General features: G+C 50.0%; 1 protein-coding gene across 1 annotated transcript; it reads left to right on the top strand.

The window, feature by feature from the left end:
* Window positions 1-10,041: 10,041 nt before the first annotated feature.
* On the top strand, window positions 10,042-14,591 carry LOC106815368 (probable methyltransferase BTM2 homolog; the record flags this gene model as incomplete). Its single annotated transcript, XM_014819820.1, has 6 exons — window positions 10,042-10,154; window positions 11,672-11,763; window positions 12,397-12,530; window positions 12,923-13,131; window positions 13,372-13,480; window positions 14,121-14,591. Coding segments are annotated over exons 1-6 (1,047 nt in total), but the record flags the coding sequence as incomplete, so codon positions are not given.
* Window positions 14,592-18,312: the final 3,721 nt, after the last annotated feature.

Here is an 18,312-nt window from a genome sequence, read left to right as displayed (position 1 = left end):
AGTGATACCTAAAATATCGAATTCGCAGTATACCAGATGCTGCCCCAGAGATATCAGGCAGGATTTAGACATCTGGGGGCCGCTGGGACAGCCCTTTCAGTTATGTTAACGTGTTCTGTAACGTTTACTAAACCACCACCTAGTGCTAAAGAGAAATCGACGTTGAGATCGGATTGACGTTAGATTTTAGATGTTGTCTGCGGACGTGTGGCTGAGCAATGTCACCATAAATAGTAAAAGTAAAAAAAATCATGTCCACCTTTTTCACAAAATCTAAGCTGCATTCTGTTCACTTTTTATGGATTAACGTTGCTCTTATTCTTCCGTTTGTTGTCTCTTGCTATTCGTTTGATGTGAACAACACCTCCTGTGACTCATAATAGCCATAGCAAGCACTTTAAGTAGGTCGCTGATACCTATAGCAAGATACGCCCAGGTTTTTTCGATTTTTAAGCTAGGTTGAGAAACAATCTTATCAAGTAAAAAATTTGACTGGATACATTTTAGTCGTGCTTAGTATACTTATTTTTCATGTGAAAAAATTGCAGACAACTTATTTTCACAATAATGCAACCATAGGAAATTTCGTGGACTCCATTTAGCACCTATAGCAAGCCGGGTCTGCGTACTTTTCACCTGGATTGGTAATCCCTCTATTCTCGCGAGCACACAACCTCACGCAATCTCACTTAGAAACTATACTGCGACGCCTACGGCAGGTAACGATTTTCCTTACTGTTACTAGTTTCTTATTCGATGCTAGTGGGTGTTCTACAATTTAAGAGACTGAATGGAAAAATCCAGATTAAGCAAGTTGAATTAGTGGACTTGGTGTCTTCACTTGTGTAGCGGCTGGAGCCTCAGTTGTGCTGAATACGCCCTTAATAAATGTTGCTGTTTGAAAGACATAAGTCGGTGAGCGATGCCACCAGGAGATGTTCTGAGCACGGGCAGCTAAGTTCCTCTAATAGTAGGCCTACTCAATGAAGGGATGGGTGCTAAACTTCACGTTGTTAGGTGGGGGGGGCAATTAAAGGCTATATACCTGTAATTGATGATCCCATTCGTTATACCCACATATGTAGAATAAAGTGTGAGATCCTCGGCATTTTTAGCAGGAAATAGTGTTAAGTCCACTAAACTACAAATTTGTAATATATCACATATTATTGTACAATAAGCAGTTCTTCATCTTTGCGATGCGTAATTGCTTAACATTTATGGTATACGCGACAAGCGTAAATAAGACAAGCATGCAGCCACTGCAAAATTCTTCCAGAGATCGGATCCCTAACAAATCCTGACCCACCTCGCGATAGGGGCGAGGGAGGCTACGTAACGTAACCGCTCCGACGGGTTATATATACTGTAGGCCCCCAGGAGGGCTATAAACTGGGTAGGCTTCAGCCACCCCCTTTCAACGTCACCCCTAAGGGGAGTAGACTGAAACTAAGATCACGATGATATACATGTCACTGTCAGGTCGACATCAGCTTGGGAATCCAGGGCCTGTGTGAAGCTGCAAGCTGCATCTTACATCTTAGCCACGTTGCCGCCACACAAGTTGCATGGCTGAGAGCGTGTTCAAACATGCGTGCGAAACGCCTCGCCAGCCACGGCAGCCGCCACGTTGAACGACACCACGAGCGCTCCGCTTTATCCAACGATTGCTGGCGGCCCCTTTCATAGGCAGCTCCTCAAGCAGATTTAACAGTCTTGAAAAAAGCTACTGTTAAACGATCCTTAGCGACGAAATTGATACGAATTTAAATTTAGTAGTGAATGAAGGAATGAAAAATGAAATGCAGTGAAAAGATTGAATTGAAGTCGAAAAATGTAGATTCGCATTCGGCAGAATTAGCCCAGTCGCATCTTGGAAAACTTGCGTTCCTGCCGGGACCAGTCTCGGGAGCAGGATCACGCGGCGCTGACGCCGCAGTGTGTTTAGAAGGCGAGCGCACACGTCGCGTTCGTGCTTTTACACCCATCTCGGTGACAGCTTGAGACGTCACCCTGGCAGGTCCGGTTCTATCACGCAGCAGCTTTCCCCCAGTAGTGCTTTGCGTATGGTGTGATTTGCCTGGGCCATTTGCCAACGGGGCTAGTTGTCCTGACTTTTTTCATAACACGAGAATAGCCCGGTATTTATATATACATTCGCAAGGGATTCGTGCAACAAAAGCTCTACGAATTCGAAAAGAATCTGCCGTTTCAATTCGCATGCTGCGTTCGTTTCTTAAGTGCACAACCTTACATCATTGCCTACATGTTCAAGACCCTCTTGTCTCCCATGTGCTTGTATGAAATTTGTTAGTTCATTACTGTTGTGTCCTACAAAACAAACTAACATTCTAATGGTAACGCAAAGTCATCCCTAGCTGCACCATTATTGTTCGGGAAAGAGATAGCAGCAATGTTGGCATTTGCGGGAATCTGCCAATCTGCCAAACTATAGTTATAGGCTTGAGGCAGTCTGTTACGCTTCTATGGGGCCCGATTCGGCAAGCCGAAGCAAATGCAATTCACACAGCCAGGAAGCATCCCACACAAGCAAGAGCCCACCAAGACAGCAGCCAGCAGCCAGGCGATCAGCAACGCGATGTGCAAAGTCTATCTTCGCGCGAAACGTATCGATTCACTACGGGTGGACCCACGGCTGCATCGGGATATTTACCGGACAAGGTGGTGGACGCGCTACAAAGGCATCTTTCTGTTCAGATGCTGATCGTAGAGCATGAGGCCGCAGCATTCCCTGCCGGCCGAAGGCCAGCCGCTACGCTCCTCCACAGACTCTTCCGCCGCCTTGCAGCAGCCGGTGCCGACCGAGATGAGATTGCGACTATTCATCTTCATACGAACCCAGTCTCGGAACTGTGGAATTCATTGCATCCCGTGGACACAATCGGGGTAATGTGAAATTCTATTTCCATTTTCATTAGTTGACGACATATCTTTCAAATGGTAACTGTTATTCTATAAGATGTATGCGTATTTGCCTACTTGATGATGAAAAACTATCGCTAATTTTGATTTATAAGCATGCTAGACGGAATAACACGCATCCCGCTTACCTGGAGCCAAACCCTGAAAGAATGTGCGATGAGACAGAGAGGCAATAGTGGAGATGTTCGCTGAAGATGCAGAAAACTGCCGCTACGTCCAAGAAGAGTGCCAAGCTGTTAGCGACGACGTCAAGCTCGTGCCATGAGTGGCGAAGGCCAGCAGCCCCCAAACCGAGGAGTTCACGGGGGCCACGCAAGGACCGACCATCCGAGAGCCGACCCACGCTGAGGCTCCTGAGTGGATCCAAACGCGCCCACCGCGGGCGTCCACGGAGATGCCCTGCAAAAAAACGCAGCACGGTTTCAGGCCCGAGACCGTCTGCCGACCTGAACAAGCCGACATGTCTACTACTGGAGGAGGAACTGAAAACCGGTCAACCAACCCTGAGAGGCCTCGACGAAGAATCGCGTATCAACGTAACAGATGGACGGTCGCGTATACGCCATTCTCGAATCGCAACTGACAGAGAGTCGGCGGCAATCGGGCCAACGCATTTCAATCGGCTTGGCGAGCAGAGGACCACACGACGAAACACAAGATTATCAGATGTTTATGCCAAAACAAGCTCTGCGCTCTAGGAGCTATGCTCGAAAGCGCAGGCTTTACCAAGTAAGCGTGTCACACGGGCACCGGTCGACTGCACCCGCGACACGTACAGAGCATGCGACCACTCGTCGGAGAGACACCGACTCGGCGTCGGGATGGACGATCCACCACATTTGCTTATCCCCGAGCAAAGACGCCTCCTCGTCGAAGCCATGGACGACTCCGACGCCGGCGGCAACGGAAGAGGAAAGCGCGCGGGCATCGACGACGGGCAATGAAGACGCATGGAGTCCATTCTGGAACGTCACCCGCCGACTGGCCGCACACAATACTCCTCAGCAGTCCGCCACTTCCCAAGGTTGGTACCATAGAGGAAATTCCAGCAGGGTGATGTTTCGGGTCGGGACAGCATCCGCGCAACGAACGACAGCTTCAGTACAAGCGACTAATTGCTCCGGACGTCAAGGCTAGAATGTCCGCCTTTGATATGTCCACCTTGATAGTCACTGATAGTTTGAAGATAGGCTTGCAGCCAATACATGATCACACCGGCGCGGGAAAAATAACACCGGGGGCGGGCGAATTTCCGCCCCCGAGAATGCCCAAATGAGCCCCCGACAAATACATATCGGGGGCTGACCCAAAAGAAAGTCTGCCTGGAAATCGATGTCCAGTGTCGGTCCCGCGCCTTTGCTGCCAGACGTCTCGGCGTCCGGCCTCTTGCCGCTAGCGGCCGCGATTCCACCGGGCCGCGGCGGGGGTAGAATCCTAAGTACTCCGTTGTGGCTTCAAGTGTTTATAATCTAGGCACTGCATGTGCCCGTGTATTCGCATTCAAATTCAACGGGTCCCCGCCGCCGCCGGCGCCAGTATATTCGTGCGTGTGCTCCAACGTGCCGCCGTGTTTGCCGTGGTCTTCTGGCTCGCCGGGCTGGTGCGTGCCGTGTGCCTGCGAGGGGCGCGCGCGCCGCTGACTTGCGTGCGTTGTGCGCTGCGCGCGTGGCGTGCCCTCGCGCTCGGCGTGCGTGCATGCGGTGCGTGCTGTGTGGGCGGCGGGTGTGGCTGCGAGCGGTGCCTACGTTAGACCCTGTAGAATTAACGAACCCGCTAGGATTATTAGAACGGATAGAATCCATGGAACAATCCTACATGCGAAATTCACACGGTATATTTTCCCTGCCAGCTCACACTCGCTGTGTCCATTCACCGATAATTGTGCAGCTTTTGCGTTTAGTCAATTCCCCGAAGAGTTTTTCTGCTGCCGCCCTCTCTCCATAGGCAACCGCAATGGCCAACCCTCTAAATCTTCTTAGCTAGCGTTGAATTACAGTTACCACGTCTCTGAAACACACTCGCTCCAGCCCCGCTCCCCCCCGATCTACAAGTCAATGGCCGCCCCTGGCCAGCCGGCACGTACCGCCATGCGTCGCATGGTGCCAACAAAGCCATTCACCACGTGCCTCGCCGGGCCGCATTCTCTCAAAGCGCCCAGTGCAGCTTGCCAGGCCCTTACGCGGGCTTGGACCCCAGGCCGTCAAGAGACCTGTCGCGTATAAACTACAGTCGCGAATCGCTCCACTATCCCGTACCGCTCCGTACAAGCCCCGGACCATATTCCACTAATTTGGGCTACACGCCGTATGTAATAGCCTCCAACGAGTTCCTGTGCTTGAGCTGAACACCAGTGTGACCTGACTATGCCACTAATTCACAGCCCGGGCATCTTGTGGTTCGCTGACTTGTGACGCCTCTGTGATCTATCATGTTAGTCTGTCTAGTCTGATTGAATAACTGTCTTGAATAGATTGACTGTTGCTCTGTCTGGTCGTGGTGTCATGTGTGTGTGTTGGATCTGTGTGTGCGTGCCGGTGCGGCTGCGTGCGTGCGTGCTGACGGCTGTGCTGGGTCGTGTGCGCGGCCACCGATGCTGTAGTTAGGCTCTGTGCTTGTGTGTACATTTGAGGGAAACAGCTCTGGCGAAAGAAAGATTCGCCCCTGGAAAGTGGAAAAGAGCCCTGGAAATGAAGTAGCCCCCAAATTTTGGCGGGGGTTGCAAAAAAAGCCCGAAGAAAAATTAATTTTTTCACTTGACTAAGATGTATAGGTGAAAAAAGCTGCCTCACCCTCGGTGGAATGCGTGTGGCCCTGATGCAACTCCAGTACGCGAGGGGCTGGAGGAATCGTCGCGCTGATAACTACCAGTACGCGAGGCCATGCGAAGATGCCGTCGGCTCGACCACACCAGTATGCAGCGCGTATGCCGAGGAATCGTCGCCTGTGCATCAACTCCAGTATCGCAGCTGGTGCGCAGCAATCGTAGCGCCTGATCAACACCCGTAACGGCCAAGGCGGGCGTGTGTGCGCCAGCGAGCGGAGCCGGAGGGGTGGGTGGTGCGGTGGAGGCCCGGCACGAACCCAAGAGGGGCGGGGCGCACGGGGTGGAGCACGGGGTCCCCCCAGCCGTCCCTCCACGCCGCACTCCCCAGCCCGCGACCGATCCCCGTCCGCCCCCCTCCCACCCACCCAACGCCACCCCACCCCGGCCGCCGCCACACGCACACTGGTGTGGCCCTGACCGCCGCCCATCTCCCCGCCCCTGCGCGCGTCAAGTAAACCCGTTACTATTTCTACGCAAGCGCTCCGCACGCGCCGGATCCCGCGCTCTAACCCCACCGTCCCGGACCGTCCCCACGACCCGCACTCATCTGCCAGCACGTCCATCCGAGTCCCCACATCGCGCGTACCCGTCCGCCCACTGCCTCCTCACTTTCGAAACCCTACCCTGGTCCCTCCCGCCGCCCGTACCCGCATACGCTCGACCCGCGGCTCACGCTGTAAAATCCGACTCACATCGTGATAAAGTCCCCCACTCCGGAGCCGCGCCAATCGCGGCTTGGCGCCTCGCCGACACGGCATGCCTCGATCAGCTGACGCGCCCAACCCACTACCATCTCGATGCCCTCCCACTCCGCCCCCTCCCCATCACCCACGTACCCGCCGGGGCGGGAAAAAGGAGACGAAGAAGCACCAAGCGCCACAACGCCATATCTCCGCCCGACCACTCACCACTAACGTATAAGACAATCTCAAAAATTCCTGCCGAATACATTAGGATCAACCTGGACACTACCCTGTACACAACGTACTATTACGAAAGGAAAAAACGGCGTAAGTTAGCTAGAGCCCCCCGGTACTGTAGTGAATTGCGAGCGGGCATACGGCTGGTCCGCAGGATGCTGTTCTGCAGGGAGCAGTGGGGGTTTCCATCCCAGGTGCACGTCGCTCTAGACTTAAGGTTTCCACCACCTGAGGCCCGATGGCATATGTAGTAGCCCATGCCAACGTAATTCCTTAATCAAACAATTGTTTAGAGCAAAGCAAACTCGCTAAGAGCCTGTCGCATTGCCCGCGATACAGCTCCGTGGCTATCTCCTGACTTCTGGCCGCTTACGTAACGTTTTGCTGCTGCAGCTTTCCAAAAGGATGCACTGCCGGACGCCCCGAATGCATTTTCCTGTTAGTGGCATATCCAACTTGGGCAGCACTTGTCTTCCTCTGGCGGGCCCATACACCCCAAAACGACGAGCCTAGTCCACGCGCAGTCTGTAACTTTAATCGTTTTTCCGATACCCGCATATACCCTGAGATTGAGCTTTTGCAAGCAGTGGTAAGAATCTGAGGAAAAAGAATTTGATAAAAGTTCTGTGAAAGTGTTCATAAATATAGCCTAGGCTAGACCTGAATAGATATACGTCCAATGATGCTAGATAATTAGTGTTTAAAAGAGCACGAACATGATTTCCGCGCATCGCTCTGACCTGCTGTCCGTTCCTCTGTGGAGGCAAACAGTTTCGTTGCCTCATATTCAAATAGTTTTGTCGCTATCGCCCTGTCGTCCCTGGACCCGCGACACTGACCTATTATTCTCTATAGGGTTAGTCTAATGCCATGGCATACTACAGAATGGGAGGCAAGCTGGCGGCCGGCTACCTTTCTTCCCCATTGGCCACACTCGTTGCACTCACTGACCGACAGCTCACCCCCGCGATGCCAACTGGCCCCCAGTGCAATGGGCCAATGGAGTCCCCAGCTTCCACTAGTTTAAGTGTGCTCGCGGTACTTCTATATTTGCGGTCCCAAATCCCAGATTGGTACTGCACGTCCAGTTCATGGCCCGGCCGCACGTTTAACTGACCACCACTCACTCTCTCTACACCCTGCTAGTATCCTTACTTCACTCGACGCTCGATACTCATTTCTACGCCATACCCACTATGTCGCCCTCATCCCTCGCTACGCCTCGCCCACCTCACCCCACCCCCCCCTTCCCCCTCCCCCCCCAACCTCTCGCCCCGTCACGGCACGCTAACGGCCCGCGCTATACGCGACACGTCCTTATCCCTATCTATCCGCTGTCTACGTTCCCCTCCTAGTACTTACCCCTGCCCTATAGCCCCGATCTCGACCACATATCACAGTTGCGTATTCCGGCTTTAATAAGGCGAATTATAATTATTCAGTGTATTCCGGGGTCGTCCACACTACTCGCATGTCTTTCCTTCATCCCTCGCTACAACTGTGCTCATTCTACCGTCTCATCTCGCCTGGCTTAACGGCGCGCGAGCCCCGACCATCCGCTCGACCAAGGTTTAGTAAGTAGTTATTTATAGTATGTAAACGAAGCCACTCCGTCTACTCATCATACGTAATCCTCAACCTTCTTCCTCGCACTCGAGACCACCCCACACCACGCCTACCACCGACCCTGGCTCCACATACACCCGCCCGATGGGCGCTTTCAAATCTTCCTGTCCTCAGCCCGTCCTCGCTTTGCGCCTTAGGCCTTCGGCGTCCTACCCCCATCCCTCTTCATATAAAGTCGTATCTCCGGATCCCTCTGCCCCAACTGGCTATTCTCGCTACACTGACCTGCATCTTACCCCACTCTCCAATATTAACCTGCCTCCCCTCGTGCTCAAATATCATCTCTTCATACTTCAGCATTGTTCCTTCATCATGTTCGAGCTTGAATCCCAGCTCCTCATCTGTTTATATGCCAAATCTAGTATTTGCTATCCTGTGACACGAGTCTCCTTGTTTGTACCTCACGCCGCGCTAACGGGGTTCATGCCCTATAGGGCACGGTCGACTAGATACAATAATGCTAACCAAACCAAGAGGCATAGGTTACACAAAGCCGCTGTCCCTATCCTTTTCTGCGAGTAATGCCGAGTGAATCACTCGGCCGGTATTTGACCCTCTACGGCGTCTCTGCCCTCGCCATTTCAGCATACTCCCTCCGTACGAACTCCCACATCTTCCCCCCCCATCCACGACTATCTACTCACACTCCACACTCATCTCTCGACCACCCGTTTATTTCTCAAACACGAACCCTTTGTCTCCGCTACTCTGACGGAATATACTGTATCGCCCACATTACTCGTGTATTAAAACTGAATATAACCTGCTTACAAAAATTCGAGACCCAGTGACGAGCGCGCGAGTCATAGCTGGAGCGCATTTTCTGTTGACCTGGATGCGTACTTCGGTGGTGAGAGTGAGAGTCGGCAACCCGACCAATCGGGAGGGCGGCGCCCACCGCCCACTGCCGTTTTGCCGAATCGCTAATGCGCATTGGGAATGCGTAGTCACAGCACGTCAAACAATGAGCGCTCAGTAATTTCGCCCCGCTCGTCCACCTTCTGAATTTTCGTAACAGCGTATATATTAGTTTATATACAGAGTAATTGCGATCATTGTAAGTTCCCGAATAGCGGAGAAAGGTTCGTGTTTAGAATAAACCCAGTTTGGAAGTTCTAGTATCTGAAAACGCACCAGCAAACCGGCCCGAGTGATCCACTCGGGCATTCCTCCGCAGAAAAGGATAGGGACACTTTGTAACCCTATCCTCTTGGGTTTGGGTTACATTATTGTATCTAGGACGTCACCAAGTGTATTGACGTCCATATTTCGATAACGATTACGTGGAAGAATTAATTAACGTTGTGTACATAATCTCATACCTGTTGTCATTCATCTGTAAGCTGTTCATCTGTAGTGTAGTGAATAAACAAATAAGTCGGATTTAGATCCTATGCATTTGTTATGAGATAAATTGATAAACGCGATGACATAAGTGCAGGCTGCCATCTTGGATTCTTGTTTATAGATGGGTTCTTTATCTCTTCACTCACTTCACTTTACATTGACGAAGAGACTTGGAACCAATCTAGCGGGCGCTACCACGTGACGTAAAACCTAATGTTTCCAACCACTTCAACCTGTTACCTTTTTTTCGCCCGGTTGTACAAAACTAGCCGCTTTCTATCGGTCATAGGTGGACCACAAAGATCGTATAGTGCCGGAGGCCTCCGTATAGGGCCTCTGGCACTATACGATCTTTGGTGGACACAGAAGAGAGTTATAACATAACAACCCGTCACGAGATTCGCCCGGTCATGTATATTCGCAATAGAGTGCACCGGGTGACCGATCGTGACGGCAGCCTTTATGCAAGCGGGCGAATATACAACTGAATATCGGTAACTTAGAACAACATTTTTATTGAAACTAAAAAATAAGCTTTTCAATAGTCCCTGACAACCAATGAATCACAAGTAATGTCAACAAAAACGACCAATCAAATGTTAGATGATACAGCAACGTTTGCAATCGAATATGTATTGTATACAGTTTTATGATGAAAACACCTGATGACAATCGGATGAGGTTACACATTTCAATATAGGGCCTACCTTTGAATCTGGTAAGCAGGACGTTTACTAGAAAGGGAATCTTCGGCTGCCTGGGGCTGGTGCGAGAAAACGCCATACTTCGTCTTCGCCATACTTCGTCTTTCATGATCATCGTTAGCTGGTTAGGTAGGCGTATATAGCCATAGGCTATAGTCTATACGTACAAGTGGTACCCTTTCCCAGCCTGGTGGGTGGGTCGAGATTAAAAAAGTGGGTCGAAGTTATGACATGCTCATAGGGTCTATGTGAGTATGTCCCCAGCCTCCAGGTTACTGCCGGAACGTACCCTGGCCCCTGGGTACGGTCCGGTATATCGGAACGTACCCCTGTTAACTATTTGATTTGGTTAGGGAGTAGGCGTAGGCGACTTCCTAGACTCGATCGTTAGTGGAGTAGGCGAGGTACGGTCCGGCATATTAGATACCGTAGTACCAGGGTACGGTCCGGCATATTAGATACCGTAGTACCAGGGTACGGTCCGGCATATTAGATACCGTAGTACCAGGGTACGGTCCGGCATATTAGATACCATAGTACCAGGGTACGGTCCGGCATATTAGATACCGTAGTACCAGGGTACGTTCCGGCAGTACCCTGGGTGACATATAGACCCTCTCAGCCGAAGTTATGGTGGGTCAAATTTACCAGCTTCGCTCTGTTGCACTGCATGTTCCACTTCCAGCTCCGTTCAGTCGTACCGAACAGCATAAGAATTAATTTTACGTGAGGACAGCTTATGAGTGGAATCGCCTTGCTTGAGGAAGCACTCGATCATTTCTGCTGAAGATACTGACACCTTTCAATCTGGCGTCAAACCTCGCCACTAACGTCTTTCGATATCAGTGCACATGCAGGCACTTAGAATAATAGTATTATCTTTATAGAATAATAGAACTCTAGCTATTATTCTTGTTGTTTGTGCGCAGAACGTGCATACGGTGTACTTGTGTGTTGCAGATGAGCATTTGAACCGCATTTACAGCAAGTTGTCGACAATAATAGGCGAAATAGAGTAGAGAAACATTAAGACTTTGGTAGTAAATACATTTTGTGTTCATATACCTTTCTTTTTTTTATTGAGACGTTCCAAGTGCCTGTGTTTCAGCGCTCTCGCCCCACCCTCCGTAATTCGCCTATTGAGGCTTCTCAACGTACGGTACTCAACAAGATCAAGACTGCAACTTGCAGCACTGCAGCAGCAAGGAAAACATCTGTTCGGAGTATCTTTTCAAACGCGAAGTGTACATCGAGTATTTATGTATTTATAAGTAATACCACGTTTTGTTTTACTTCACGCTGAGAAGAGCTGCAATGAAGGGGTGCACTCGAGAGGAACATGCAAAACTGACCGGTGTTATCAAAAGTACTCATGCAAAACTTCGACAAGATTTCAAAAGTATGTTTGTACTCTATATTAATTTTGTACTATAATATATTCGCTCCTGTGCTTATAGAGCTCCGAAGTGATGACGTCACGGTGGCATGACAACGAACCTACTGGTTCTACACAATCATATATGCTCTGGTAACATTAACTGCGTATCGTGTTTTGTACCCGATTGTAACCATCATTCTGAGAGTCATTATTGCAGTTTTTATAGATTTCCAAAGAATGGAAGTGAAAAGCAATGAAAAAAATAATAAAATTAACGAAAAAATAATTCCAAAATTTTTTTTATTAATTAAATATTGTAAGATCGACTTGCTACCGATGCTTTACCGCTGTCTGCAGCGCACACACTCGTGTTTTACGTACGCACAACATTTTCACGCAGTTAATGTTATGGAGCCAGTGGGTTGTGTAGAACCAGCCCGTACGTTGTCTTGACAACGTGACGTCACACTTCGGTACTCTATAGCTAGCCCTTCTGTCCGCAACTTGTTGCAAAGCGAAAGGCTAGTGGGTAACTGGGCTACTGTAGTTATAAGTTGCTGCCCCTTGTTATAGGATGTAATTCACCTTGCTTCAATAATCACTGTGATATTCATTGTAGTCATTGTTTTGATAGTTTGATTGTGTTGTTTACAGCTGATGGGAAATGGGAGCCTGTGTGGCAGGAACATTTGAAGGATGAGAAGATGAGGCGAGAATACTCAACTGCGATGTACTCCCTTGCCACCGGACACTGGGAGAGGCCAGGGGCTCCAGAGAGTAGGATCATGGTATACGTACTCATAGTGGGATTCCTGTGTGCATACATGCGTGCGTTCGTGTATGCGTATGTGTGTGTGTGTGTGTGTGCATGTCTGCGCAATGATATTACTGTTACTATTCAAGTATGCATCATACATCCAAGAAGATCATTGCAGGTTTCTAATTGTAGATGTGGAGTGATAGTCAGGTCTTTACACATAATTTATATCGCTCAGCTGGGAATGCACATACATACAGAAGACATTGTATACATGTATCATATATATATATATAATAATTATGATACATGCATATCCTATTTTTGATTCTAATTGATACTTAATTAGTGTACAATAGAGTACTATAGGTTTATATGCTATGTAAGGCCCAACTATAAATATTTGTTGTTATGTTTGTGCAGTGGTGCAAAAACACTTGCTTGGAGTTTTTCTACAATGACGGTTTGAAAAAAGCTCTGGCGAAGGATGAGAGGAGAAGACTGTTCATAGAAGAGGCTGCAAAGAGAAGTCGTGCTGAAAGAGGCGAAGGATCCTCGTGCCACGTACAGTTTGAGGAAAATTTCTCAATCAACAAGCCTTTCTCAAGAAAGGATATTGACCCCAGTACCATGTAAGGTTACCAAGAAAAGCATTGATACTTATGTAATCTTTTGCATTACAAAAATAAAAAGACATTATAATGATACCATGTCAGGTTTGCATTTACGTAGGTGAAATACTAGTGCATTCATTCAACCTTTTACTCATCTAGTTTGCCTAGGGTAGCTCGTAGTGTTAGAGTAACTGCTGAAAACCTACTAACCTATACTAGCCGAACCCGTAAACCTCCTCATTTTGCTTGTGTGTGCAGGTCAGCATGTACACCGCTATACCTGCTGGATGTGGGAAGCTGCTATAATCCTTTCAAAGACTTCAGCGAGTTCTGCACTGTTGCAATCGACATCAGTCCAGCAATGGAGGTAAATTCTATTCAATTTCAGAGCGGTTTGGTGCTGGATTCATCTCTTATCTTCACTTCTCATATTTTTGTGCAGGTCTTCCTCCTGTCTTGCATCCTCTTTATGTCACTACACTTGTAAAAATAGTAGTTACAATGTTACTGCAATGCAATGGTACTTTTGTTTCACAATATTTCCTTTACCTCACATTAATTTATACAATTTTCATAAGCCTATGGGGTCACATCGATTGTTGATATGCTGATATTTTGGGTGACAAATCACCTGCACAATATTTATTGCTCAGTTGTATCGCTATTACGTTAACTTGATATTACGTCAACATCGTGTCTTGGAATGTAATAATTTATGTACTTTAACTAATGTGTATGGCTGACTAGATGACCGAAGTGTGCTTTATAATAACAAAGTTACAACTGTTTAATTGTGCACTGTCTGAGTTATCCGTTTAGCACGAATAAAAAATATTGAAATCTTGAAATCTTGAAATCTTGATGCAAGATTATGAATATAAGACGAGGGAAGGTATTGTATGTGTAACGTAATATGATGCAATGCAATGCAATGCCATGCAATGTGATGCGATGCGAACTGCGAAGTAACTAAGATGATTGCATCCGCCGATTTCGTCTCTCCTCAGAGCGTGCATCAATGCGACTTCGTCCACCTCGTCCCGTCGCCGCCGCTGCCCGAGTCGGTCGCCATGGCGACGTACATCGACGCGCTGCCGCCGACGATTGCCACGCTCCCGCGCAACGCCTTCCACGTCGTCGTCTTCTCACTGCTGCTCGAGTACCTGCCGTCGCCCGCTCCCAGGTGGCGCTGCTGCGGCACGGCGCACGCGCTGCTGCGCGACGGGGGTCTGCTCGTCGTCGTCACGCCCGACTCGAAGCACGTGAACCGCAACGCGCCGCAGATGCGGGCGTGGCGCGCCGCCGTCGAGTCGCTCGGCTTCCGCAGGTGGCGCTACGAGAAGCTCGCGCACCTGCACTGCATGGCGTTCCGCAAGACCGGCGCCCAACGCGTCGTGCGGCCGGTGGCCTGTCGACGGAGGCTGCGCGGGAGTACTGTGGTAGAGCTTCGGGCGCCCGCGGGCAAGACCTTGTGGACAAGCCACACCGTCGGCCGCGGCGAGTACTGGGGTAGAGGTGCACGCCTTGGCTAAGGCCGTCGATCAGATGGCGGCTGCGCCGGCCGAGTACTGATCGGTAGCAGGTGCACGCAGGAAAAACAAGGCCTGTGACAGAGGCGTGCGCGGCGAGTACTGTGGTAGAGGTGCACGCGGCAAGGCCTGTGACAGAGGCCGCCTGCTTGTGCCCCGAGCAGAGGCGCTGTGAATGCCGTCGGGTGGGACGCGCGGCAGACACGCGACGGCGGGCGAGGATCGGGTGGGCTGGACAGGCATCGCGCACAGATCACATCAGAGGCTGGGCGCAACGCGTTAGATGTTGGTCTCCACGGCTCGTAGAAGCTTGCTTCCACTCGTTAGAAAGCTTGCTCCACAGTTAGAAGCATTGTCCACTTAGAGCGTTGGCTCCACGTTGGAGGTGAAGGCTGCGTCTGCACTGAGGGCCGACGGCCATACGTCGCGACGCGGCGCGGGCGGCTCGCCGCGGCGGAGCTACTGCGCGATCCACGATGAGCAGACGCTGCTAGCAATGCTCTACATACCGCAGGACTCGAACGCCGACGCCTCCGACACAAAACGCGAAGAAGACGAGCGAATGTAAATATCAAATTTAATAATCGACATTTTTGTAATCACGTGAATAGAATGTGTTTGCTTGCCGATGAAAGCCATTTGTTTTGTTCATTATGAGTGAGGATTTTGTAAGTTATTTTGTTATTGAACATAAACTCTTTGTGATTCAAAGGATGGAATTCAACGGATTTCACTGACTCAATGGCACAATTACACGACAAGACCAATCTTACTTCTAATGACTTCTAGACGTCCACGAAGCATGCATCTATCTTGCGCGCATAATGCAAATTAGTGCACTCTAGTTCCGAATTTTACCGAAAAAAATTCAAAAGAAGGCCTATTCATAAATAGAGTTGAGACGATGAACATTTCTCATACATACAGCATGAATATACTCAAATGCTATGCCTCTGCATGGTCAAGCCTGTAGGACAAAAGGCTTTGTCTTGTGTGGCTGCGGAGACGAACGACCCGCCATTGCTCACATACGTTAAATTAGCGGCAGAGAACGACGGGATCCTGTGGCTGAAGCGATACACCGATATGGGATTTTGGCATGGACATCACCTTTGGGCATCACCTTTTCGTTTTTAAGCTTGTAAGATCGGCTGACAAACATTGTGTGAATTTGTCTTTGACGGCGAAGGCGACGAGTGACCAGCCCGCAATATCTCTGCACATTAGTACATTGGTGCGAGTGCTTGGCGGAACGACTAAGTGAAATTTTGGGATCGGGGTAAAAGTTCAGCGGGTAAGATCGGCCAGCCTGCATGCCTCACTGTCCGCCAACTCGTCTACCTGCCTGAAAACGTGCTTTTCTGCCTGCCTGCCTGCCTACGTGCAGTGCCTTAATTTCCTGCCTGAATACTAAGCGAATCGATTTGTCGACCTCACTTGTCTGTTTGCGTGTTTATTTACATATTTGCCGCCAAACTAAGTGCACGCCTGGTTGTTTAGTCGTGTACCAGTTCTGTCCTTCCGTACGCTCGTTTTTGTTTACGGGCCTACTCTAACTGCCTTTTCGCTTGCTAGTCTTAATGGTTTTTTTGCCCGCGTGCCCGTCCCTGACCTACGAACGCACACACAGAACCAAACAGGGTGATTAGCGGAACGGACAGGAAGGTACCGCCTCTGCGAGGGGGGCGTGTCTGACGTCACGGTACTCGCGCGTTCGTCTGCTTGTGTCAGCGCTATTGGCAGTAGAGATTAAGGCGAGTGTAGGGACTACCAGCACGAGGGGATGGGCTGTCTTAGGAGAGTGGAATTAGGTGATGCGCTTCGTCGCACACGCGGAAAGAAATCTTTGCGCAAGAGTCGTCGCGCAAATCCCATCGTTCAACATTCGTGGGCGACGCGCGGCACTAGCACTGATAAGGTCTATGTCCCCCAGGGTACTATCGAAGGGTACCCTGGATACGGTTTGATATATCGGAAAGTACCTCGGGGTACTATACGATATGTCGCTGCGTACCCTGCATTGTCCCACCGTACCCTGACTTGTAACCGATGTATTACCGATGTTGTAAAACTAAAATATAAAAGGCTAAAGCTAGCTCTTCGTTTAAAAAAAAGGAAAAAGAAAAATATAGTCAAACATAGCATGCATTTTAATTGGATTGCGATGTTTTGCGATTTCTTCTATGTGATGTGGTAACTTGACAGAGTATATGTATTACGACATCAGTTGGCTGAAAGTCAAGGTACGGTGGGCCAATGCAGGGTACGCAGCGACATATCGTATAGTACCCCGAGGTACTTTCAGATATATCGAACCGTATCCAGGGTACCCTCCGATAGTACCCTAGGGGACATAGACCCTATCAGCGTCACTAGCAGAGTCAACGCGTGACTACGCCATGGCAACGCGTGACGTTGCTTTGTGCCCTTAGATTGCCGCGCATCCGGGGAATTAACGTGCGCGGGGAGGATGGGTGGGATGAGGTGGTGACTGCTGTTCGATGATGCTGACTGGTGGTGTTGCGAAATTCACTCGCTTCCGAGCGAGTGGCTGCGATACGCCGCATCAGCGTCATCAAGTCAAACAGCTTTGTATGCGTGTGATTTGTGTGTGTGTAGTGTGCGTGCGTGCGCTGCGTGCGTTGCGTGGTGGCGTGCGTGCGTGTTTGTGTGTGTGTGTGCGTGTGGTGTGTGTGTGCGGGTGGTGTGTTGCGTGCAGTGCGTGCATGCATGTGTGCGGTGTGTGTGTGCGCGCAAGCGCGCCCTGTTGTGTATACTGCGCGGCTGTGAAGAGAGAGAAGAGAGCAAGAGAGCTAGCGAGAGTAACTCGAGGAGAGAGAGAGAGAGAGAGCCAAAGAGAGCTAGCGGAAGTACGAGAGAGAGAGAGAGAGAGAGCAAGAGAGCAGCAGAGGTACGAGAGAGCAAAGAGAGAGCGCAAGAGAAGCTAGCGAGAGTACGAGAGAGAGAGTAGAAGGCAAAGAGAAGCTAGCGAGAGACGTACGAGAGAAAGAGAGAGAGAGAGAGAGAGAGCAAGAGAGGTACGAGAGAGAGAGAGAGAGAGAGATGAAGAGACGAGGAGACGAGAGAGAGTAGAGAGAGCTGAGCAGGAGAGAGAGAGAGAGAGGGAGACAGTGAGGAAGCGGAGCGACAGGGTCGTGCAGGGCAGACACAGAGAGGGGAGAAGACAAAGCTACGGTATATATATAGGTCGGGTGGTGAGGGTAAACGGCATTGAACGGCTCAGACAGCCTAGATAATCTAAAATACCGAGCTTTAATCTATAATGATTCGCATAACCTCTCGAAAAGCAGCAGTGTGAGGTCGCTACGACGCTTCCACCTTTATTGACACACACACGAGCTTGCGAAACACGGACACACCGCACGCACGCACCGCGACGCAACACACAGCACACGCACGTACGCACGCAGCACGCATGGGTAGACGTGGTGGGGCCATCCCACGCCACGCGCGATTTTATCACGGTTGTAGATCACACAAAAACCCGTGCCGCAGCCCAGTTCTATTGTTCGTCGCAACGGCGCACGTGACGTTTCGCAACTATTCTCGTCGGCTCGTACGTCACGAACCGACGCGTCTGGCGTTTTATAAGGTCGAATAGGAGGCGGAGAGCGCAGTCGTTGTGGTATCACGATATTCGAGCACAACG

Source organism: Priapulus caudatus, unplaced genomic scaffold, assembly GCF_000485595.1.
Source record: "Priapulus caudatus unplaced genomic scaffold, Priapulus_caudatus-5.0.1 Scaffold1101, whole genome shotgun sequence".
NCBI classification, from domain to species: Eukaryota; Metazoa; Priapulida; class Priapulimorpha; order Priapulimorphida; family Priapulidae; genus Priapulus; species Priapulus caudatus.
The sequence above is the reverse complement of the archived record's forward strand: the minus strand, read 5'-3'. Positions and strand labels throughout refer to the sequence as shown.